At 39.0% G+C, this 25,712-nt stretch overlaps 1 protein-coding gene across 1 annotated transcript in view; it reads left to right on the top strand.

Annotated features, from left to right (window-relative positions):
- IGF2BP2 (insulin like growth factor 2 mRNA binding protein 2) overlaps nucleotides 1–25,712 on the top strand; it is a 151,805-nt gene that overhangs the window by 110,054 nt on the left and 16,039 nt on the right. The window contains exons 3-11 of the mRNA XM_036243447.1: nucleotides 2,269–2,317; nucleotides 4,137–4,188; nucleotides 7,670–7,733; nucleotides 9,651–9,923; nucleotides 11,807–11,941; nucleotides 18,201–18,281; nucleotides 19,871–19,993; nucleotides 20,347–20,482; nucleotides 23,453–23,581. Of these exons, the coding sequence (XP_036099340.1) occupies nucleotides 2,269–2,317; nucleotides 4,137–4,188; nucleotides 7,670–7,733; nucleotides 9,651–9,923; nucleotides 11,807–11,941; nucleotides 18,201–18,281; nucleotides 19,871–19,993; nucleotides 20,347–20,482; nucleotides 23,453–23,581 (1,042 nt within the window). The remainder of the gene's footprint in view (nucleotides 1–2,268; nucleotides 2,318–4,136; nucleotides 4,189–7,669; nucleotides 7,734–9,650; nucleotides 9,924–11,806; nucleotides 11,942–18,200; nucleotides 18,282–19,870; nucleotides 19,994–20,346; nucleotides 20,483–23,452; nucleotides 23,582–25,712) is intronic.

The following is a 25,712-nucleotide window of genomic DNA, read 5'->3' as shown; positions in this document are numbered from 1 at the left end:
CTTTATACCATAGGGATAGAAATTAGTTCCCGGCTCTATTTCCTCCTTTCTATCCTGATGAAAGACTAGAGGTTCCACAGACTGGCCTGTATAGTCCTTTAAGCCGCCATAGTCAAGCATGAATGCATTCTCATTTTTTAAGAAATAAGACAAAGCAGCCCTGGCCGGTTTGGCTCAGTGGTTAGAGCATCGGCCTGCAGTCCGGAGAGACCCAGGTTCGGTTCCCGCTAAGGGCACGTACTTCGGTTGCAGTTTGTCCCCGGCCCTGGTTGGTCGTGCGGTGGCAGCCACTCGATGTGTCCCTTTCACATCGATGTTTCTCTCTCTGTCTCTTCCTCTCTCTCCCTCCCACTCTATCTGTACAAAAAATGGAAAAATGTCCTCGGGTGAGGATAAAAAAAACAATAATAATAATACAAAGCAGAAGTAGTGTATGGGATCTATGCAGTTAGTGTCCCCTTATTCAGTAAAGATCTGAGAAAACTGAAGCCCCTCATTTACTTTATTGTTCCCTCTTTTCCTCTGTGTACTTCTTTCTCTGTCCTTTTTTCTCTGCAGGAAACATTTCTTCCTAAGCTATTGCCAGGTTAAAGCTTGGAGAAACCTGTGGCTTGTATAGCCACCATGTGGTACCTCTGACACCAGAAGAAAAGAAAATGTGGTCATCACATCCCTTCTCTTGCAACTCCCAAATGGATATTTATGGGATTTCAGTGTCAAGCCCTCCCATTAAAATTATATTTTTCATATTTAAATGCTGATTTGTGTTTTCTTTTTAGGATCTAACATGTTCTCAAAAAACAAAAAAATTCTTTTTTTAAAATTTTTTCTTTATTGATTTGAGAGAGAGAGAGAGAGAAACATTGATGAGAGAGAACATCAATTGGCTGCCTCCTGCATGCCCCCCACTGGGGATTGGGCCCACAATCTGGGCATGTGTCCTGACTGGGAATCGAATCGGTGACCTCTTGGTGCATGGGTTGATCAATGCTCTACCAATGAGCCACACTGGCTGGGCAATAGAAACATTCTTATCCTCATATTTCTATTCTTTTTTTTTTTTTCTATCTAATTTTAATGCTTAAATAAAAACAAGAAACCATCTAAATCACTCAGTTGTCAGACCAGCAGGAAATCCTGAGGAAAAAAAAATTCTCTGAATAAAAAGGCAGGAGAAGGCCCAAACGTTCATCAGTAGGGATAAGTTAAATGCACTCCAATACATTCAAGTAATAAAATAGAATGAGGACGCTCTCTATCTACCAACATAGAAAGATCTCCAAGATATTACATTTGGGGAGGTGGGGGGAGATGTAGCAAGTGTGTTGAACATGTAAATATTTCTGTAAGGAAAGGGAAAATAAGGATTTTGTATTTGCTGTTCTTTGCATGAAGAAACTAAAGGAAGGATACACAAGCAACAAGTAAACGTGTTTATTTCTGTAAAAGAGGAAGTGGAGGGGTGAGAAGGAGTGAGACTTTAGTATACCTTTGTATAGTAGTCTAATTTTTGGACTGTGACTGTGTTATCTATTCAAAAGTAAAAATAATTTTTTTTTTTTTTATCCTCACCCGAGGACATTTCTCCATTTTTTGTTTAGATAGAGCGGGAGGGAGAGAGAGAGAGAGAAACATCGACGTGAAGGGACACATTGAGTGGCTGCTGCACCACCAACCAGGGCCAGGACCGGGGACAAACTGCAACCGAGGCACACGCCCTTAGCGGGAACCGAACCCGGGTCTCTCTGTACCGCAGGCCGACGCTTTAACCACTGAGCCAAACCGGCTAGGGCTAAAAATAATTTTTTTTTAAAAAAGATGTGCACTGTTAGATAAGGGGCAAACAAAACTTGATCTTGTTTAAAGCACATTATATATATGATTTCACCCATCATGTTTGAGCCTAGGTAACTTTTGGGGTAGGGTCAGTTGCAGGAGCATATATGTTGAGGAGGAAGGTGATAATTCTATAATTAGAACCTGTATGGCAATTTAAATTCTAACCACTTTAGTAGGAAATTAGAAAGGCAAATCTGCATTTAAATGGTTTAGCTTGTTCTGACTTCTTGATTTGTTTTTGTTTCTCCCCCCCCCCCCCAAAGTAATTGAAAACTTTAAAACATGCTGGTTATAATTCACAATGGGAATCTCTTACTGATGCCATGATGAATACAGTAGGAAAGTGAACTCAACTTATGGTCTTGGCTTGTTTTTATTTAAGTTTGTGTTCTGGAGAAAGTGTTACATAGTCTGCTTTTATTTTTATAGGAGCAGAAAAATTCAGATTCGAAATATCCCTCCTCACCTGCAATGGGAGGTAAGCCAGTGTCACTTCTGTTTTGACTGTCTCCTTGCTTTCTTTCCTTTTCTGATGGGTGAACGAGACATTTTCTCCCTCTTTTAGTTACCCTTCACGGTTAGGAATTAGAGGTCCTCAGACTTGCCCCACCCTTTTCAGTGCCCTAATGTGCATGACCTGTCAGGAGTTTGGGGTCGCACCTGTCCCTTGAGTCATGGGGAGTGTGCACTGGGATCTCAGGTTCTGTCTTCTCAACACCAGCAAACTGAAACAAAATGTGTACCTGGTTTGTGATTCTTATCTCATGATTTTGTAAAAGATTTTTACCTTTCCAAATTACGATTTTGAAAAATAAAATAATAAACCCATAGAAAACCAATAAAAATAGAAGGTTCTTTGTTAGTTTGAGCAGGTTTTTTGTTTATTTTGAATTAATTGCTATGAATAACAGTTAAGATATTTTCCAAGCTGTAAAGCTTCTTAAGATTGCTACCTTAAAATAAAATGGACACATGGAACAGACTGACAGAGGTCAGAGGGGAAGGGAGTGGAGGACTGGATAAAAGAAGGTGAAGGGAGTAGCCAAAGAACATACATGCATAGCCCATGGACACAGACAACAGTGTGGTGAAGGCCAGGGACGGGGTGGCAGGAGCTGGGTGGAGGTGGGCTAAGAGGGGGAAATGGAGGAGATCTGTAATAGTGTCAACAACAAAAAATTAATAATAAATAAAATAAGATAGTGTATGAGGAGTGGCCTTATTGTGTTATTTAAAAACAAGCTGCCTGATGCTTTATTCCTCAATCCAAACATAATCAAAATAGCCATGAAGGGAAGAGAATATTCTGTGTAATATTTTCATTACTTAAAAAAACTGTTTATTTTCTGTTTGGCTTGTTTCGCTGAGGATAATACTTTCCAGGTCCCTCCATGTCGTCTCAAAGGATAAGAGATCTTTCTTTCTTACAGCTGCATAGTACTCCATTGTGTATATGTACTACCGCTTTTTTATCCATTCGTCTATTGATGGATATTTGGGCTGTTTCCAGATCTTAGCTATTGTAAATAGTGCTGCTACGAACATGGGGGTACATATATTCTTTCTGATTGGTGTTTCAGACAAGTATCATATGATCTCACTTATTTGGGGAATATAATGAACATAACAGTCTGAGGAATGGGGTAGCCCCAGAGATGTGGAAGTGGGGTACAGACTGACTATCCCCAGAAGAGGTGGGGGGGATAAACCACAGAACTTATATGCATGTATGCATGAACAACGGACATGGAGAACTAAGCTGGGGACAGGGCGGGGAGGGAGAGAGAGGGAGGAATCAGTGGGGGGGGGGGAGAAACATCTGTAACAAAAATAAATAAATTAATTTAAATTAAAATAAATAAAAACATTAGCAATCTGTCAAAAACAAAACAAAACAAACTGTTTATTGTGGAAAATGTCAAACATGCACATCCCATTGCTTTGTAAAATAGGAGAAAAACCAAAGGAAGACCAGTTCAAATATGAGGGGAAAGCGAGCCTTGTACTTTATTCTGCTTCTCATTTCAAGAGCAGTGAACAGGTTCTGGCCATCGTGATGAATGTGATTGACAGTTACTGTGACTGAAATTCTGCTGCGTCATTTCAGTGAACAGATTCCTCGGGAGCCAATAAACAAACTAACTGTTTTTAGGGAGACCTGAAATATCAATTTAATTATATTATTCCTGTAACTGTCCTTATTTTGATATAATTCATTTGCTTGGGGAGATCACTGTACCATTTTTTGTGGGTACACTCCTGTTTTCTCATTCTGACATTGAAGCTCTCTTTTTCAGGTGTTGGATGGACTTTTGGCTCAATATGGGACAGTGGAGAATGTTGAACAAGGTAATAAGTGAAGAAATTAGCCTACAGAATTTTCAGAGGGATGTTATCTGTTATTTCTTATTGGGTGGGTCAACTCCTGGGAGAAATAGTAAGTTTAAACTCCTTTGAAACAAGCTTCTTAAAGTGTATATTTGTGTATCTATGTGTGAGAGATGTTCATATATATATATATATATTTTATTTTTTCAAGGAATTTGGTTTTCAGGCTATTTTTAATACTCTGTAATGTTCTCAAGCACTGGACAAACATTGTCAGGTTGGGGTCAGCATAATTCAGTTGGAAGTAGTTGGAATTATACTGTTACAGCAGCTTGCTTCTTCTTGGCTCAGAAAAGCAGATCTCTGATGTCTTGGACTGAGTGTTTCTCAAGGAGTAGGATTCCTACCAGAATTCTCTGGAGTGCTCATAAAAGTGCATATTCCTAGGGCTCACCCTAGAACTACAAGGGAAGGCTTTCTGGGGCAAGAGTTGGTGAATCTGTATTTTAAAAAAGTATGCCCCCAGGATTTTGTGTGAACTCAAGTTAGAAAGCCACTGTCTTGGGAACAGTGCTATGAATGCCCAGAAAATAGATACTCTTCTGCTGCCCTTATTTTTACCTTTTAAACCATGAAGTACTATGGTTTTAAAAAGGAAAGAAAAAAAATGGATAACTGATGCCGATATGTTACATGGCTCTTTAAGAGCCCCAGAAAAGTAGAATTCAAGCTCCTGATATGACAGGCAATAACATGTATAAAGATTATTCTTGTGTTGACCTAAAAACAGAATGTAAATTCAGTCACTTATTGTGAGCCCTTGGAAAAGTCACTTAACCTCACCGATTCAGTGTCCACGTGTGTAAAAGGATGAGAATAATTTCTCCCCTTCCTATACAACTGAATAGTTGGCACCAAAAGTGAACCTATGTAAGCTATTTGTAGACAGTGGAGCCATGCATGATCTCAAGGGATAAGGTTCACTTAGGAAAAAAATCACAGAGAACCCATTTTCTCATATGCTATCTGTTCTGTCTGCCAGTATAATTAATATAATAGCTTTAACACAGTAATTATTCAGATGTTCTTCACTCCATGAATATTAAAAATATCATTATTCATTTCACGCTGCTGACTGCCCAGGCCCAAAGGTGAAGGGAAAGAGCTCAGAAGGAAGACATGACTTACAAGGATTCTCCTTCTCAGTTCTTGTTATTTCCCCTCAACATGGAAAAATAAACGTTCTCATAAGGATTGCATGTAGTGAGCAAGATGGCTTTACAGACATGAATCTATAAAAGTTACTAGCTAAGACCATGCTATAAATTCAAGACAGTGCCATGCAAGGAAGAACATTTTCACGTCCTGGGGGGTAATTTAAAGCTCCTAGGGCCTGTGTGCCCTGGAGCGAGCCCAGTTTCTACCTGCCTCACAACTACAAGATAGATGTGTTGAGCTATTGTTTTGTTCTATTTTGTAGGTGACTCCTGATTCAGCAGGAAAACATTTTCAGTAGTTTTAAGAAACTTTATAGAGCTTTCGTGTCCAATAAAATAAATTATTTGAATGGAGCTCAGTTCTTTCAAGAATCAAAGAACTCTGATTTCCTGCAGATAAAACATCTTTGAAGAACAGAGAATATGGCTAAGGAGTGAGAAAATTTGAGAATCCTAGTGGATAGCTGTATTCAGGAGGCTCAACCCCAGCCCTTTCTCCCTTTGGGGGCGTGTATAGCCTCATCTGTAGCACTAGAAAGCAGCAAACAGGAAAGCTCTGTAGCATTCTATGTCAGCACTGAGAGAGGATGGTTATGGGCTGCACAGCCCTTGTTTTGCACTGTGAGGATGTCTCTTGGTACGTGAATTAGAGAGCAGTTGGAACACTCCTGGGCAAAGGCCAGGGCTGGGCTCATGTGTATCACATGTAAATCTCAGTGGCAGTTCTTTCCTAAGAGGGACACGTCCCCTCCCCACAAAGGCTGCATCTACTTTGAAGTTACTGGATAAACATTACTTTAACGGTGGTCTTTAACCTTTTTGAGAATCTTAGGGAAATTAGAAACAGAAAAATTCATATATCCACAAATTTGAATCTTTGGGTAGGGTGGGGGAGGGTCCGGTTATAGAATTCCTAAAACTCTAGTATAGACCCAATATTAAGAATCCCTACACTGGAGGGTTTTATCAGTACTTTGAAAAGCAGTTTTATTGTAGTTTTCTTGAATTATCCTTAACTTAATGTTTTTATTAACTCCAGGTCTCCCAATAGCTTAAACGTTTTAAAGGGTGGATTTAACTTAGTCATATTTGCTTGTTTGGGGAAAATCAGTATTTTTGCTTTAAGTTTACTGGCTTAAATTGAGAAAGCTTTAGTTTGCCTTTTGAATTTATTTGTAACTTCTGACTTTGGAAGAAGAAACAATTACAAACTAAGATACACCAGCTCACAAGAGAGAGTTTTTATTAGCCATTCTTAAAGTTTATGTATTCTCTCCTTTAGCCAAGTGGATTGGAATGATCAGTTTTCTTTATTTATTTTACACAGTTACTAGGTTTAACTCACTCAGCTAAGGAGTTCAGTCAAAGAGAAACAAAAGTAGTAATTAAACCTTATCAATGAATGAAGAATTAATATACTTTCTTATTTTTATATAGGTATCCAATTATTTAAAATTAAATGCAAATTATAAATAAAAGTTACACCTTGATAGTGGTACAATAAGTTAATATAAACTTTTAGGAAAGTAATTTGAAAATATACATTGAAAACATTATGTTCTTGCCCAGCCAGTGTGGCCCAGTGATTGAGCGTCAACCCATGCACCAAGAGGTCACCAGTTCAATTCCTGGTCAGGGCACATGCCCAGGTGGTGGACCAAATCCCCAGTGGGGGGCATGCTGGAGGTGGCCAATTGATGTTCTCTCTCATCGATGTTTCTCTCTCTCTACCTTTCCCTTCCTCGCTCTCTAAAAATCAATAAAGGAAAAAAATGTTTTTTAAAGCATTATGTTTCTTTACCCAGTTATTTTTTTCTTCTGTGATTGATCTAAAAAAGTAATTCAAAAGAACTCAAATCAATGGTGTTTGCAACAAGGGTGGTTTTCAGCGACACTTTTTAGAATAGTTGGGAACAACCCATTTGCCAACATTTGAGGGATCATTATGCAAAAATCACGGCATAGTTATTTCAATTTTATGTAGGCATTAAAAATTAAAAATACAAGGAAAAATGTAATATACATATATCCAGGCAAGAAGTGTTTACAAAATAAGTGAAAATATAGCTTTGAGTTATATATACAGTTGATTACAAATGTGTATATACAATTGATTACAAATTATTATGAATGCAAATGAATAAAGATAGAGATTCAAATAACTCTAGAGTTAGGGCAGTGAATCACTTTGTGCATTTTTCTCTAAAGTAAATCTGTTTACATTGAGCCCGAGGGCGGTAGCTCTTTTTTCTTCTATGACAGTGTAGTTTTTGCTTCTTCCCTAGTCAACACAGACACAGAAACTGCCGTTGTCAACGTCACATATGCAACAAGAGAAGAAGCAAAAACGTAAGTGAATTTGGACTTCCTTTTACATTTTTTGGAGGACTGTCTTTGAATTCCATTGAGTCCTTGTTTATAAACTTATTCTGAAAAGTTGTAGATCTCGACATGTCACTGGAACTCTAGGGCATGTATCCCAGATGCAATCAAATGTATACCAAGGTGGGAGCTGTTTTTGACATGGTCAGGAATAGAGAGCACCAGCTCCGTGACACTGTGTTCCCTAGACTCTGCCTTGCCACCCACTGGGAGCCACTTTTACCTGGAATTTTCTCCCTGTACCAGGATAAAGAAGTACAAGCTTTATTTTTTATTCACACTAATTGAATGGATGCTAAAATGTCAGTTTTTCCTCTATTAAATGGTGGTCCACCTCAGTGACATCAGCAGCAGGGAGAAGTGTCTGGTGGTACTTAATCAAGGAGCACCTGGCTTGGCTTCTTTCTCCGACCTCCATTCACTTCCAAGTCCCCAGTAATGACTACATTGCTGCAGTGGTGGTGAATTTTAAGCTTGGCTATTAACAGACGTGGGATTGAGGTTTTTTAAAAACAACAAAAACAAGTTTCTTTTTATAGGAGGTTCTTGAAGTGCCTGTCAGGTCATCGTAATTAGAATGTGGTCACATGTGATCATGCTCTATGGATGTGGCAGAACCTTGGTTATACATCCCAGGATTTTAGATTTATTTCTTTTTGAAGGTTTTGATACACATGAAGACGTATTTAACCCATTTGCATACTGATAGTTTCCAAAAAGTTAACTTTGCATTGAAAAAGGCAATAATTCATTTGCTACTGACTTCTGCACACATATATAAGCAAGATCTATACCAATAACTCACCTTTACAATTCCTGTCCAGTTGCCTCTTAGGTAGGACCTCTGTACATATTACTTTCTTGCTTTTACTGAATTCAAAAGGTGATGCTTTGTAATAAATTTATAAACCCTAAACATTAACCTAGTATAATAGGGTTATTGTTTTCACGTGCTGCTTAAAACATGTACACAAATTGTTCCACTTTATGTATAATTTTTAAAATGCAATAAAGGAATATTATTTATTCCCTATCAAATTAACAATTATTTTTAGATAATTGTATTTTGTGCTTTTGAGGACTCAAGGAAACAAATGCTCTCTTAACTGCTATAGGATAGTAAATGTTGAAACCTTTCCAGATGGACATGGGGTGATGCTTAATAATGTTAGAATTCAGTGTACTCTCTGATCCAGCAACTCCTCTAGAAATTTATCCTGTGTGCAAAGTTGTCATTGTAAAGATGCCCATGGCAACACTATATAATAGGAACAGATTGGATTTCATACATGTATGTAACAGTGGGGGATCATTTGTAAAAACTGTAGTAAATCAATAGAATGTTAAATAGTCAGTAAAAATTAAATTGGAGGATATTTAATGACTTGGAGAATGTTTAGAATATTAATGATTTTTTAAAGGTTACGAAAACTATGTATGATATTAATTTATTTTTATAAATAACATTTATATTTATATTTAAGAAAAATAAGAGATCTAGATATTAGGACTTTTTCTTATTTGTAGTTTTATCTGAATTTTCAATAACAAATATGTATTATGATTTAAAAAGTCGTAATTTTATATTGATATTAACAAAGAGTCTTTGATAAGGGGGAGACAGTCTTTGTTGGTGGAAAAAAGCAGAATGCATAATTGTATATCAGGTCTGTCCAGGCCTATGGACTGTGATTGCTGTTTCATTGTTAGCCACGAGGGAGCAGAGATGGTGTCTGTCCTGCTCATCGCTGTGTCATCAGTGAGGATCAGTGTCACTCACATAGGCAACTAGTCAATGAGAGTGAATGGACCAGTCCACTGACCTGGAGGGTCTTCTGTGAAGTTGCTCTCTAATGAAGTTCACCTGTGCCTGCTGCATTTCAGAGCCATCGAGAAGCTAAGTGGGCATCAGTTTGAGAACTACTCCTTCAAGATTTCCTACATCCCGGATGAAGAGGTGAGCTCCCCTTCGCCCCCTCAGCGAGCCCAGCGTGGGGACCACTCTTCCAGGGAGCAAGGCCACGCCCCTGGGGGCTCTTCTCAGGCCAGACAGATTGATTTCCCGCTTCGGATCCTGGTCCCCACCCAGTTTGTTGGTGCCATCATCGGAAAGGAGGGCTTGACCATAAAGAACATCACTAAGCAGACCCAGTCCCGGTACGTGCCTCCGGGGCTTCCTTTGCTTCCTTCTGAGGGGTCCCCTGAGTGCTGGCAGGTCCCAGACATCCTCAAGTTGCTATTGCTTGCATCAGCAGTGGGGGGGCTATGCTGTATGGGACGGTGGCTTCTTTAAGTAGAACTATTAACAGACTAACAGAAAGCTGGGGGCTTTAAGTAAGCTTTCCTGCCAGTTGCCTAAAGGTTCTATCCTGAAACACTAAAGATTCATGAAGAAAGTACTAATGACCTCACAGCCAAGACTTGTTCTTACAAGCTAACTAATGCTTGTGAATGCATCTAGTTCTAACACAGTAGAGGTATGGAGCTGAACTTTGTGGGATCCTAGAACCCACTTATCTTAGCTCTTATCTCCTCTCCTAAGTCAGAGCGCTAGGTGGTAGTCATTCTTTGAGACCACCTAGGGAGGCTCACAGATAGCTACATAAAGGAGGGGGGTGAGTCACTGCTACACTGAGCAAGAAATAAAGTATATATTATATTTATTAAAGTATAGCTTATATTTAGTTTTCTGTCTGTTTAAGGAATTGTAGTGAGTAAAAAGACATGTGGGGTTGTTGAGTTTTATATGTTCATATGACCACAGCATGATGTAACAAAGAAAGCACAGGACTTCAAAACAAAGACCCATGTTCAAGGTTTACCATTTAATGGCTTTATGATCTGGAAAAAATCTTACCTCTCTGAGCATCTGTTGCTGCTTCTGGAAGCGAAGGTGGTTGTGAGAATTAGGGCAGTGAGGCAGACCGAATGTAATCATTGCTATGAAAGCACGTAACATCGCAAAGCAGCAGATTCCTGCAAACATTAGTTACTTACATGTCTAGTGCATTTTATTCAGGCCATGTATTGAGTATCTTGTAACGTGAAAGAGAAAACACTGTTTTCCTTAAAGAATCTGAGTTACCCCCAATAATGGAAATTTATTTGAGTCTCAGAGTTCGTAATCATAGGAGTGAAATAAAGAGCTAGTAGAGAGGGGACAAACTGTCTGGTGGTCCTTTTATTTAAAATCAGCCCTATTTTTCCTCCTCTAAGTTTTCTTCACTGTGAAAGTGCTTTTTATTTATATATCTTTTTGTTCCAAAAATTGTTTAAAGTGGCTTTAAAAGTGCACCAAGTTTAAACAGAAGCGAGGTTAGTTTTCAAAGTGTGTGCCCATTTTTTTAGAAGTAGGCCAGAGACTTGGATCTGGGCTTTCTAACAGCCAGAGTAAAAGGGGATACAATCAATTATGTGATTTTGAAAGTTAACAAAAACAAGTAGGGCCACGACTACCCCCAAGAAGCCTGATAAAGTCATCAAGCTTTAGAGCCATTAGCTCTAAGAGCTTGGAAGGAGGCAGGCTGCCAGTGGCACGGAAACCAAAACCCAGGCAAAGAGAGGGCATGCCTCTGTTTTCTCTCCACACTCAAATGTATAAAGCTTGCTTGAATTTGATGTTTGGATTTGGATTAACACATGGCTTTTAAAAGCTGCAATCAGTTCAGAGCGTGGCACTGTGCCAATGTGCAGTACTACCCTGCTTACTTTACTCTTCGCTTCCTCCATCATTTGAAAGACGACGCAAAATACTTACCGAACTGGCTTTGTTACCAGTTTGATGCCTTTGTCCCACAGCACACCTGTCAGAAATATTACCTTCCAAATGGAGCTGCAAAGAATTCAAGTTTGGCACAGGACCCCCTGCACTGCTTGCCGCCTTCTTGGAGAATGGCATCGGTTGCAAACATGCTGATGACAGCTCCCTGTCTGTCTGTCTGTGTCTGGTTGTATGTTGGCTGCTGCAGCGCTGTCTTGGGACTAATTAGGATCCCGTCCCAGATGACGTGGTGCTATGGCTCCTGATTCTTTTCCTACAGGGTAGACATCCATAGGAAGGAAAACTCTGGAGCCGCAGAGAAGCCGGTCACCATTCATGCCACCCCGGAGGGGACCTCTGAAGCCTGCCGCATGATTCTTGAAATCATGCAGAAAGAGGCTGATGAGACCAAACTGTAAGTGTCCGTGCAATGTCCAGATCACTCAGCAGAGAATAAGAGGAGCTTCTTCTGATTCATTGAACCCAAGAAATTTTTTTTAAAAGCTGTAAATCTATTACAAAGTAAAAGAAACCGGGAAGGATTATTTTTAAGAAATTTGTTTCCAAAGAAAATACAGGGGGAAACAGATCTTGTGCGTTTATAATAGGGTGTTTCTCCACTTGTATGTTTCTCCTGGTGACCCTAATGCATCACTCACTGGTAATAATTATTGGTAGGAATACATAGACCTGTGCAGTCCACTGTGGTGGAAATGTTCTGTGTCTGCACTGTTCGGTACAGTAGCCACTTGCTACATGTTGCTACTGAGTACTTGAAATGTGACTAGTGTTATGGAGAACTGAATATTTTAATCTATTCAGATATAAACAGTCACATGTATTGCTAATAACTGTCATGTTGGACAGTGCAGGTATAGAATGTACATTGTCATCAAAACCATCACTTTCTGTTCTGGGAAAGGTTTTTGTCACTTCCTCCTAAACCACTTTCACCCTTTTAAAGTTGGATTACATTTCCTTTAGTGGTAGAAACTGCTATGAAGTGGCTACTTTTTCTTCTTCCTCTCCTTTTTCTTCTGTCTCCCCCACTTCCTTTTCTTTTACAAAATACGTCTTAGGATTCCTGAGTGTTGTACCAATTTGAAGGGCAAACATAGTTCTTACCAAAGAATATTACAAACAAATTAATGGTAATGGGATAGATAATATAATAGAAAGAGTTCTATGTCAGTTTGGCAAAATTTACATATGGGCATTGGTGGTAGTTTTATAGAGAAGCACTGAGGAGTGAATTGAATATGGAATTAATTTAGCAAATAATGTCAAATAGCAGTGTTCCAAAGCCAAAAAGATGACAGCAGTCCTTAAAAGAAGAGCATTACAAAACTATTCTCAGATTTCATAAGGGACTCTAACCTTTCACTTATGAATTATTTACTGTATTGTGGGCTTTTGAAACCCCCCAACCCCCACAATGCTATGGAATAATTTGAAGATGCCCCTCTCTCATCCAAGTTATGAAAACTTTTTTTTTTTAATCCTCACCCGAGGACAGTTTTGCATTTATCTTCAGATAGAATGGGAGAGAGGGAGGAAGAGAGAAAGAAAGAGAGAAACATCAACGTGAAAGAGACACATCAGCTGGTTGCCACCCACACAACCTCATCCAGGGCCAGGGCCAGACCGCAACCGAGGTACATGCCCTTAGCGGGAACCAAACCCAGGACTCTGGTCTGCAGGCCAATGCTGTAACCGCTGAACCAAACCGGCCAGGGCGAAAACTTTTAATTAACATCCTCTTTGGTCCTTTGACCTGGGTGCAAGCAACTTTCAGTATTCTAAATAATCAAAAAGACTGATTTATAAATTAGATATTTAAGTTTTTGCATAGAGCCAAGACAGAGTTTGAATATCATTGAAAGACGTTTTTTGAGTGCCCACTGAAACACTGCCGGCGGTCGAGGCTACAGTCATGGACACAATGCAGTCCCTGCTTTCATGGAGCTTACAATCCAGTGTGTAGTTAGGCACAGCTATGAAAAGTTCTGACAGTGGAAAATGACTGCTTATTACTGGACGCCCTAACCAGGGTGTTAGGGGAGACAGGAGGAGATTTGGGGATTTCAGAGTCAGCCGCTCTGTATAAGTGACATTTAAACTGAGCCCTGAGGGGGATGAGTAGGAGATGGAGGATATAGGGGAGGAGGAATCCTAAACTTTTTTTTTTACTTATTTACTAAATATTTACTGAGTACCTCTTATGTGCCAGTCACTATTCTGTGTGGGGGTGAACAAAGCTAACAAATAAAAAACCCTGCCCGCCCAAAGTTACATTCTAGCGGAGCTTCTTCAAGCATCCATTTATTTTGAGGCAGTAATAATGCATCTGTTAGGTGCTTTTGATTTCAGTAACAGCAAACCTAAGTGGCTTAAGCAGTAAGAAACATTTATCCCCCATAATAGGAAGTCCTAAAGTCAGCTGAATCACAGACTCAAAGAGCCATGACTTTTCTTTCTGCTTTACCTTCTTCAGGGTGTCTGATACTTTTCTGGTGATGACGAGATGACTGTAGTGGTTTCAGACCTTGAGTCCCCACAGAATAATATTCAGAAGCTGAAAGAGAAGGCATCTTTTCCGCGTTGCTTTTTTTTTTTTTTTCAATTGTAAAAAAAAACACGTAACATAAAATTTATCATCTTAACCATTCTTAAGTGTACAGTTCAGTAGTGTTACATGAAACAGGTCTCCAGGACTTTCTCATCTTGTGAAACTGAAACTCTACCCATTAAACAACAACTCCCCTTTTTCCTCTCTCCCCAACCTCTGGTAACTGCCTTTCACTTTTTGTTTCTATAGACTGGACTACTTTAGAGAACTCACATAAGTGCAATCATACAGTATTTGTCTTTTTGTGACTGGCTTATTTCATTTCATAGAATATCCTCAAGATTCATCTACGTTGCAACACGTGACAGCATTCACCTGTTGGCTATTGTGTATAGTGCTGTTATCAACATGGGTGTGCAAATATCTCTCTAAGAGCCCTACTTCTCATTCTTTTGGATATATACCCAGGAGTGAGATTGCTGGATTGTATGGCGGTTCTATTTTTTAATTTTTTGTGAGGCCTCCACACTGTTTTCCATAGCGATTACACCACCAGTGCACAAAGGTTCCAGTTTCTCCACATTCTCACCAACATTTATTTTCTGTTTTTTGATAGTAGCCTAACTAATGGGGTGTAAGGTAGTATTTTGTATTCACAATCCCTCATTGTGGTTTTATTTGCATTTTTTTTATGATTAATGATACTGAAATCTACTTTATGCTTGTTGACATTTGTATATCATTTTTTAAGCAGGTAATTTTTTTTATTGTTGAGTTGTAGGAGTTCTTTATATATTCTGGATATTAATCCCTTATCAGATATATGATTTGCAAATGTTTTCTTCCATTCCATAGACTGTCTTTGACTGTTAATCGTGTCCTTTGATGCAAAAAAGTTAAGTTTGATGTGATCCTATTTGTTTATTTTTGCTTTTGTTACCTGTGCTTTGGTGTCATAGCCAAGAAACTATTGCAAGGTCCAATGTCATGAAATTTTTCCCCTGTGTTTTCTCTAGGAATATGGTAGTTTTTAAGTTTTACATTTAGGTCTTGGATATGTTTTGAGTTAATTTTTGTATATGGAGTGAGATAAGGGTCCAGCCTCATTCTTTTGCTAGTTTTCCCAACAATGTTTGTTGAAGAGACTGTCTTTTCCCCATTGGGTAGTCTTGGCACCCTTGTCAAAGATCACATGACCATATATGTGAGGTTTTATTTCAAGGATCTCTATTCCTTTGGTTTGTCTGTCTTGATGTCAGTACCATGCTGGTTTGATTACTGTAGTTTTATAATATGTTTTGAAATCAGGAAATGTGAGTCTTCCAATTTTGTTCTTTTCAAAATTCTTTTGACTAGTCAAGATCCTTTGAAATTTCGTACAAATTTTAGAATGAGTTTTTCTATTTCTGCAAAAATTGCCATTGGGATTTTGATAGGGATTGCATTACATCCATAAATTGCTTTAGGTAGTATGGAAATCTAAGCAATATTGTCTTCCAGTTTGTGAATGTAGGATATCTTTCTATTGATTTCTGTTGTCTTTTATTTTTTTCAGCAGTGTTTTATAGTTTCATTGTATAAGTCTTTGACTTCCTTGGTTAGGTTTATTTCTAAATACTTTATTCTATTATGCTATTATATATGGGATTATTCGTTTAATTTCCTTTTCAGATTGTTTATTTTTAGTAGATAGAAACACAACTGATTTGTGTGTTGATTGTGAATTTAATGATGTTGCTGAATTAGTTAATCTAACAGTTTTTTTGTGAAATCTTCAAAGTTTTAAACATATAAAATCATGTCATCTATGAATAGAGATAATTTTACTTCTTCCTTTCCAATTTAGGCACTTTTTATTTCTTTTCCTTAACAAATTTCTCTAAGACTTCCACTACTATGTTGAATAGAAGTGGTGAGAGCAGGCATCTTGTCTTGTTCCTGATCTTAAAGGAAAGTGTTTCAGTCTTTCATCATTGAATATGATGTTCACTGTGGGCTTTTCACAAATGGCATTTATTATGTTGAGGTAGTTTTCTTCTATCCCTAGATTGTTGAGTGTTTTTATCATGAAAAGGTGTTAAATTTTGCCATATGTTTTTTCTGTATCAGTTGAGGTGATCATGTGGGTTTTGTTTCTCATTTTATTAATGTTATATATTACATTGATTTTTATACATTGAACTATCCTTGCATTCTAGGAATACATCTCACTTGGTTACAGTGTATAGTCCTTCTTATGTGATTCCAAATTCAGTGTGCTGGTAATTTTAAAAGGATTTTTGCATCAACATTCAAAATCAGGAATATTGGTCAGTAGTTTTTGGTTTTTCTGAGGTGTCTTGTTTTGCTTTAACATTAGAGTAAAGCTTGCCTCATAGAATAAGCTTGGAAGTATTCACTCCCCTTCAGTCTTTTGGAAGAGGTGGAGAAGGATTGATATTAATTCTTCTTTAAATGTTTGGTAGACTTCTTCAGGGAAGCCATCTGGTTCTGGGCATTTCTGTGTTGGGAGTTTTTGATTATTGATTCAATTTCCTTACTTGTTATTGGTCTGTTCAGATTTTCTTTTTTAATTATTGATATTTAGAAAGAAAGGAAGGGGGAGAGAGAGAAAAACATTGATGTGAGAGAAACATCAATTGGTTGCCTTCCATACACACCCCCACTGGAGACAGAACCCACAACCTAGGTATGTGCCCTGACCTGGAATCAAACCCACAGCCTTTTGGTGTGTGGGACATCACTCCAACCAACTGAACCACCTGGCCAGTGCTGTTGAGATTTTCTAGTATGTTTTGATATTGGTAGTTTCTGTGTTTCCAGGAATTTATTCATTTCTTTTTGGTTATTCAATTTTTTTGGTGTATAACTGTTCATAGTATTATCTTCTTATCATTTATATTTCTGGGCATCAGTTGTAATGTCCTGTCTTTCATTTCTGATTTTAATGAGTGTTCTCTCTTTTTTTTTCCTTAATTCATGTAGCTAAGACTTGTCAATTGTGTTGATCTTTTCAGAAAAGCCATCTCTTAGTTTTACTGATTTTTTCTTTTGTTTTTCTAGTCTCTATTTTGCTCATTTCTGCTCTAATCTTATTATCCCTTTCCTTATGATAGTTTGGGTTTTGTTTATTCTTTTTCTAATTTCTTGAGGTGTAACATGTTGATTTGGGGTTTACTTTTTTATTTTTTAATCCATTCAGCCAATCTGTGTCTTGATTGGTGAGTTTAATCCCTTAGTATTTAAAGTAAATACTAATAGGGAAGGACTGAAAATTGCTATTTTGCTCATTTGTTTTCTGTCTTGGAGCTTTATTGTCTCTCCTTTTCTTTCTTACTGCCTCCCTTTGTGTCTTTGTTATGGGTGTTTTGTTGTTGTTTTTGTTGTTTTCAGCAATATGCTTTGATTCCCTTTCATTTCCTTTTGTATATATTCTGTAGGGGTGTGTGTGTGTGTGTGTGTGTGTGTGTGTGTGTGTATTATTGCAGTTATATAAGACATCTTAAAATTACAGCATACTATTTTAAACTAATAACAACTTAATTTCAATTGTATTCAGAACTGTACAACTCCCCCCTCTATGTTTTTTAATTGAATTTATTGGGGTGACATTGGTTAATAAAATTATATAGGTTTCAGGTGTACAATTCTACAATACATCATCTATATAGTTTTGTATTGTGTGTTCACCACCCTAAGTTAAGTCTCCTTCCATCACCATTTATCCCCTCTATACCCTTTTCTACCTCTACTTTGTTATTGATGTCACAGATTATTCTTTATGTATTGTATACCCATTAACATAGATTTACCTTTTTTGTTTTTTCATTTAAACTTTATGCATCAAATTTACTATAGTGCAGGTTATTGTATTTGTGTATTGTTATTAGATAATCTTATATTTTCATATGGCTTTGTTTGTATTGCTGTCTACTGTCCTTTCATTTCAACTTAAAGGATTCCCTTTAGTATTTCTTATAGCACATTTCTAATAGTAATGAACTCCCTAAGCTTTTGTTTATTTGGGAAAGTCTTAATTTCTTCTTCATTTTGGAAGGACAGTTTGCCAGATACAGTGTTCCTGGTTGACAGTTTTTTCTTTCAGCAGTTTGAATATATCATCCCACTCCCTTCTGGCCTGCAGAATTTCTGCTGAGAAATCCACCGATAATATGGAAACTTCTGGGTATGTTACTAATCACTTTTACCTTGCTGCTATCAAGATTGTCCTTTGTCTTTGACTTTAGACACTTGGGTTATAATGTGTCTCAGTGTGGCTCTTTTTGGATTTATCCTAGTTGGAAGTTTTTGAGCTTCTTGGATCTATTTGTCCATTTCTTTCCTCAGATTTGAAAAGTTTTCCATCAATACTTTTTTAAGTAAGTTCTTTGCCCCTTTTCTCTTTTCTTATGGATTCCCATGATGTATATATTGATCCACTTTATAGTGTCCCATACATCCCTTAGCCTCTCTTTGCTTTTCTGCATTCTTTTTTCTCCTCTGACTTGATGATTTCAAATGATCAGTGTTCAGGTTTGCTGATATTTTGTTTTGCCTGTTTATGTCAACTGTTGAACCTTTTAAATGAAATTTTCTGTTTAGTTTTGGAATCTTTAGCTTTATTATTTGTTAGGTTGTTTTTTATTGTTTCTGTCTCTTTATTGATTCTCATTTGTACACACATCATTTTTCGGATTTTATTTAGTTGTCTGTGTTCTCTATTATTGAATCTTTATGACAGTTATTTTGCATTCTTATTCTTTGTCAGGTGGTTCATAGGTTTTCATTTCTTTAGGGTCAGTTTCTGGAGTTTTATTTTGATTTCTTTGATTAGTCAATGTTTCCCTGTTTCTTTATATGTCTTGTAGTTTTATTGCTGGGATTTAGTCATTTGGGAAAACAACCACCTCTCAGTCTTTGCATACTGGCTTCATTCAGGGAAAGGACTTCACTAATCAGCCTGACGGCAGGTTCTAGATCTCTCAAAGCTTTTTGATCTTTCTTCTCCTGGCTTCTGACTATGTAACTGCAGTTCTAACATATTGTTCACCTCTGTTTTCAGCACCCTCCAAACTCTGGTGCCAGTCTCATCAGTACTCCAAGTCAGGAAAGACAAAAACTAATCTCTTGGGCAGCCCCCAAGCAAGCTGGAATGCTGGACTCATAGTCCAATTTTTTTGTTTCTGTTTTAAAGAGATGAGCCCTGGTATGAAGGATTGCTTCTCAGTTGCTCCTTGCTATGCTGTGTAGGGAAAGAAATATGAGCAGCCACACCAAATACCACAATTTTCTTTCCTTTTTTGCTGGAATTCTGTCTTGGTTTTATAATAGCCTAGGTGTTACAGCTTCTCTAATGTTCTCACACAGGTATTTCGACCTGTCTATTGTTAACTTGATATCTCCGTGGGGATAGGAGTGCCTGAAGCTTTCTGGTCTGTCATCTGACTAATGTCATAATCCCTTGTACCTTTTTAAGAGCAAGGAAAACCTTCCTAAAGTCACTCAACAGACTTCTCCTTATATCTCATTAGCCATAGCTACCTCGGGGACTTACTGCCAACCAGTCACAACACGGGAGTATAATTGTCATGGCCTGGCTTATGTTAATGAGAATTCATGCACTGGGGTTGTTAGTAAGGGACTCCTCTCCTAAAGCCCATCACCACTTGGTACCAGAACAGCTTCTATTTGTAAGGAAAGAAAGGGGGGTAATAACTCTTGGGAAGCAACTTCTGTTTCCACCTTAAATGTTAAATTATTGATTGTCTCTTTTAGAGCTGAAGAGATTCCTCTGAAAATCTTGGCCCACAATGGCTTGGTTGGAAGACTTATCGGAAAAGAAGGCAGAAATTTGAAGAAAATTGAACATGAGACTGGGACCAAGATAACAATCTCATCGTAAGCTACTCATTCAGATTCATTGTTCCCAGTAGTGGAGAATTTGAGCGTTTTGATGTGCCCAACTGATTCATCTGCTTGTCTATAAAATGGGAATGTAATAATAAGTGATATAATTATCTTCAAAAACATAAAAACAAATACATAAATAGTTACCAGTCAAACATATTTTACTAAGGGTATGATCTAAGTCACTACAAAGATTTGAAATAAGATGTCAGGTATTCTGTACCTCAGTGTGTGATAAGGAGATTCAGTCTCCTCCCCACCTTCTCCACCAAGATTTGTTTGTGGTCCTCCGGGATTTATTTTCCCTTTTGTAAAAAGGAAATTTCTCTTGTCTTTGTGGCCAGCTTGCAGGATTTGAGCATATACAACCCTGAAAGAACCATCACTGTGAAGGGCACAGTCGAGGCCTGTGCCAATGCCGAGATAGAGATTATGAAGAAGCTACGTGAGGCCTTTGAAAACGATATGCTGGCTGTTAATGTAAGTGCCTAATGCTTTCTTCTGCTGGTCTTCACATGTTTTCAGGCAGAACCCAAGCCTCTAGTCATTCAGATAGTGAAGAAGCACCTTAAAATAGGTATGCAGAGTGATCCCTGCTTTCTCGGGGCAAGGGCATTAAAACATTCAGGAGACAAACCCGTAACGTGTTAAATGCATTGGACAAACATAGTTTGAAGCCACATTAAAATCATAACTTTGAGCCCTGGCCAGTTTGGCTCAGTGGTTAGAGCGTCGGCCTGCGGTCCGGAGAGACCCGGGTTCGGTTCCCGCTAAGGGCACGTACTTCGGTTGCAGTTTGTCCCCGGCCCTGGTTGGTCATGTGGGTGGCAGCCACTCGATGTGTCCCTTCACGTCGATGTTTCTCTCTCTCTCTCCCTTCCTCTCTCTCCCTCCCACTCTGTCTGTACAAAAAATGGAAAAATATCCTCGGGTGAGGATAAAAAAAAAAAAAAAAAAAAATCATAACTTTGAAGATTTTAAAATGAGGAATCGTCTACAATATAATGTTAATTTTAAAAGAATATATAAAAGTATATATAACTAGGGTTATAGTTATGTAAAATAATATGAATCAAAATAACTAGAAGACTGTATACAAAAAGAGCTGGAATGTTAGAAAAGTGAGATTTTTTTTTCATTTTCCAATTTTAAAAGTAAATACTTTAAAATTAACTTCTGATTTTCACTTCTTGCTTATTGATGTGCTCTTTTAAATCTAAAATATTGTGAACCACCTCAGCCCTAATACTTCTAACAGACTGATTTGGGTTTATATTTTCTATTATTGCTATCTAGTTTTCACTTTATACTAGGGAGACGCCAGTCTGGCATCAGAAATCTTAAAAATATTTGTACAACGGCAAGCTCATTCAGTACATTTTAAAAATTTTCTGTGATAATGATTTTCTAACATATACTGAAGAGGAAAGGATACTGTGACAAGCCCTCATGTTTCCATAATCCAGCTTCAATAGTTGTTAGCTCATGGCCTGTTTTGTTTTATCTGAGCCCTCGTCCACTTCACCACTCTCCTGAGCTGTCCTGGCAGCAAATCCCAGACCTGGTAACATTTCATAGAGGAAGAAATGCTGACAAAGAGCTGTGTGGGTTAAACCCAATTTGCTCAGCAACCACCCCACAGCACCTACCCTCTTACTCAAGTCAGTACTCTGCCTCCCACCTTGGCAGCCACATCACAGGGCACTTATGAGACGTGATGAGAAGACTCCAGCGTGACCTTCTCTCCCCATTTGTATGTATTTGTCTATGGAGGTATCATCTAATATATCATTGTCTTTTGGAGGAGCTCTTGACATCTTATAATTAACATCTGTTTCTGTGAACACCGAGAAAAGCTACAGAAGGGTCTGAGTGCTCCAGTCGTCTTCACCTGAGCCTATCACTTAGATTCATTCATGTCTGTGCCAAAGTCACACATAGATAGTTGAATAACAAAACTACTAGATCTTACATGTCAGACTGGGTCAAGGCTAAGGATCCCAGTTCTATTCCAGACATTCTAAAACAAGGCAACTTACTAGGTAACCCTAGCCACAGAAAAGAAAATAGATGTTAGAGAACTGCTTAGTGTCTGGGGAGACACAGGTGGGGGGAGGTTGGACACAGGCCAGGGTGGGTGACTACATCTCTCTGCCTTTGAAGGGTTGTGTAGTTGAAACTCGACCCTATCCCTTTTGTGTCCATCGCTGAAGCGCCAGTGACCAAAATGAATCCAGGCCCTTTTGACTTCTGACCAGAGCCAGAACCATAGAAGGCATGTCAGTGCACCTTCCCACATTTGCAGGAAGATTATGTCTTCTCCTCTTTCCAAAGAGTTGAGGCAGAAGTACAGAGTTCAATCCATGCCCATCCTAAAGGATGATGAAGTTCAGGTTGTTCAAGGACAGTGCAAAGGGCAGCACGTTGGCAAAGTAGTCCAGGTCTACAGGAAGAAATCCGCCATCTGCGTTGAAAGAGTGCAGTGGAAGAAAGCTAATGGGACAGCTGTGCATGTGAGCATTCACCCCAGCAAGGTGGCTGTCACTGGACTAAACTGGACAAAGACCGCAAAAACACCATGACTATCACCTGTGTGAGCATCCCCATGTCTGCATGTGAAAGAAACAAGTGAGATGATCACGAAGCTGGCAGCTAAATGGTGCAAAGCCAAAGTTGTGCACCATCCTGAGTCTGGAAAGTGGAGACTACATCTGTGCTGTCCTAGTGAAGGGTCTGATCTTTCCCTAGATAAGAGTTAGAAAAAAACTGTTAACCCAATATGTTTTAAATATATCCATTCAACACGTATTTATGGAGTACGTACTATGTACCAGGCACTGAGCACACAACACTAAGTAAGACAGTCTGTGCACAAGGAAATTATTGTCTGAAAGGGCAGGAGGCGATCCCCACACCCTGTGGTGAGTGCTGTTTTAGGACACTTAGGAAAGTTAGGAGAGCACTGAAAGGGCATTTGAGCAACACCTTTGGGGTGAAAGAAGGCTTCCTAGGTGAGGGGATACCTAAGCTCAGGTGAAACCCACGTGATGAATAGGACTTAGCCATGTGAGGGGTGAGAGAAGCACATTCCTTGCTGGTAGACAAAGTACATGGGGGCCCGGAGGTGAGAGAGCCACAGGATCGGGCAGGTTAGGGGTGAGGGGTTAGCAGGAGAGAGTGGTGAAGTGGCCTGGGTCCCCAGGAAGAGCTTGTTTGCTGTTCAGATGTGTAGATACTCGGAAGGGTGGCAGAGAAACGAAAGGAACACACGCCATGTCAAGTTGAGGTTTGGAGAGCCTGGCCCAGCAGCTGGGTGGGAGGAGGTCCCCAGGGCCAGGGCAGAGCTCCTTAGGAGCCACTGGTGACACCCAGACAAGAGATGGAGGTTGACCCTGGGAAGCTGGGACTCTGGTCTCCTCCTCTCATCTTTTTCTCCATTTCTGTTCCCAGCAACAAGCCAATCTGATCCCGGGGTTGAACCTCAGCGCACTTGGCATCTTTTCAACAGGACTGTCCGTGCTGCCTCCACCAGCAGGGCCCCGAGGAGCTCCCCCCGCGCACCCCTACCACCCTTTCGCTGTAAGTAGCTCAGCTTTCAGAGGTTTGCTCGTGCCCTGGGCACCTCCAGGCAGCAGCATGACTGTGCTGTGCTGAATCGGAGCTGACGTTCGAACGTGGAGGCCATGCTCATAAGTGATTGTGGGATGAATCCAACATTTCTTTGGACTTACTCCTAATGGACAGGTTAATATTCCACCATCCTCTAAATGTGTGCTCTTAAACGTGTCATATCTAGGCAGGGGAGAATCTACTAGCAAATCCATTAATTAGAAGCCTATTTATTGTTTAAAAAAAAAAAGAGAAAGAGAAAGAAAAGGATTTATTAGCTCAAATAAGAATCTTCATGAATGTTGTTCATTTATTAAAATGCTAGGAGACCTGGATGTCTCTTTCCCACCTATATCTACAACTCAGATGCATTATATATTAAGAAGAAGCAGTTTTTAAAAGAAAATAATATACAGTGTTTGTTTCTAAATACTTAGCACAATGCCTGGCCTTTAGTGGGTTCTCAGTAACTATTGTTTGAATCACAATTAAAACAAAAGAAGGAATGTGAACTTTATGAGTTTTCTACTTGTTGCTCCCATTCACAAGCATTGTTCAGAATCAGTACGTCACCAAGGTGGGGGTCAGGATACCTGACAGCTTTTTTAAAATTCCGAATTCTCTGTACATACAGCTTATTTTTAGAACAAACTTTCTTTCTCCCAATATTTATACTGTTTAAATGGGAAGAATCAAGTTGGTGAACATTACCTTAGCCACTCATTCCCCCCACCCCTTTTTATAAAGAATAGTTTATTGATTTTTAGAGAGAGAGGATGGGAGAAGAGAGAAACATCTACTGACTGCCTCATGCACACCCCCTACTGGAGATCAAGCTCTTAACCCAGGCATGTGCCCTGACCAGGAATCAGACCAACAGCCTTTCAGGACATGGGAAGATGCCCAGCCAAGTAAGCCACACCGGCCAGGGCAGCCGCTCATTCCTTTTGAAAGGTGGTCTCTGGTGTAGGCATTGCAGTGTGAGAGTTCTGGTTCTTTCGGTTATCTGTAGAGACACAGGATGAACCCACTCTGCTGCTCTGCCACCAAATACCCACATGAATTGACACCCATGTCCTTAGTTACAAGAACTTACACGTTTCTGCAGTCTTGTTTAATACAGATCTGAGTCATTTCTAAATCTTCATACCATTATTTAGAGTGATATCCATTTTCCCTTAAACTAAATGATAGGGCCCAATATTGAGCTGTGTGTGTTAGAGGTAGATGGGGAGTGGTGTGTGTGTGTGTGTGTGTGTGTGTGTGTGTGTGTGTGTGTGTGTTAGAGGGAGCTGGTGTGTATATATGTGTGCTAAAGGGAGCTGGACATGAGGCAGGAAGGATTGGTGTGTGTGTGTGTGTGTGTGTGTGTTAGAGGGAGCTGGTGTGTATATATGTGTGCTAAAGGGAGCTGGACATGAGGCAGGAAGGATTGTGGCCGCTCCCAAGAGCAAGAACAGCTACAAGAGGTGCACATCCCCTTATCTTTGCTGTGGGATTTGAGAGTGACCGACCTTGGCACATTGAGACACATCTCATTTCCTAGGAGAAAGACTGTATATACTGCCTACAGAAGGTAACGTAAAGCCAGGCTTACCCGCTCAGCCTAAATAGTATAAATGGTGGGGGAAAAGATATAATAAAATGGACCACTTCTAAAATTGATCATCTAAAGTAGAGGTCATCATCTTTATTTTTCATCTTTTTCTTAATGATTTGTAACAGCAAATTACATATTGAGGCTGTTAACCATTTGTCATGTGTAAATGTTTTCCAACAACTTACCATTTCTTTTTGCTTTATGTGTGGTGTCCTGTGCCATAGTCATTTAAAATAAATATATTTTGAACAAACTATTGCTTGAAGTAAAATGAAAATGTTTCCCTTCAGCCTTCTTTCTCTTACCCAAATTTTACCCAACAACTACTCCCCAGAAGTACAGCACTGTTATGTTTATGTATCTCAGCATATATACAGTGATGTTATTGGAAAATTAAAATGGAGTCATGCCATGTACAATGAATTGCAAGTTATTTTTTTATAGCATCTTTCCATAGCTAGACCTAATTCTCCTTAATGGCTGCATAGTATTCCACTGAAT

The sequence above is a fragment of the Molossus molossus genome, unplaced genomic scaffold (genome assembly GCF_014108415.1).
Source record: "Molossus molossus isolate mMolMol1 unplaced genomic scaffold, mMolMol1.p scaffold_m16_p_5, whole genome shotgun sequence".
In the NCBI taxonomy this organism is placed as follows: Eukaryota; Metazoa; Chordata; class Mammalia; order Chiroptera; family Molossidae; genus Molossus; species Molossus molossus.
This window is presented reverse-complemented; position numbering and strand designations above follow the sequence as displayed.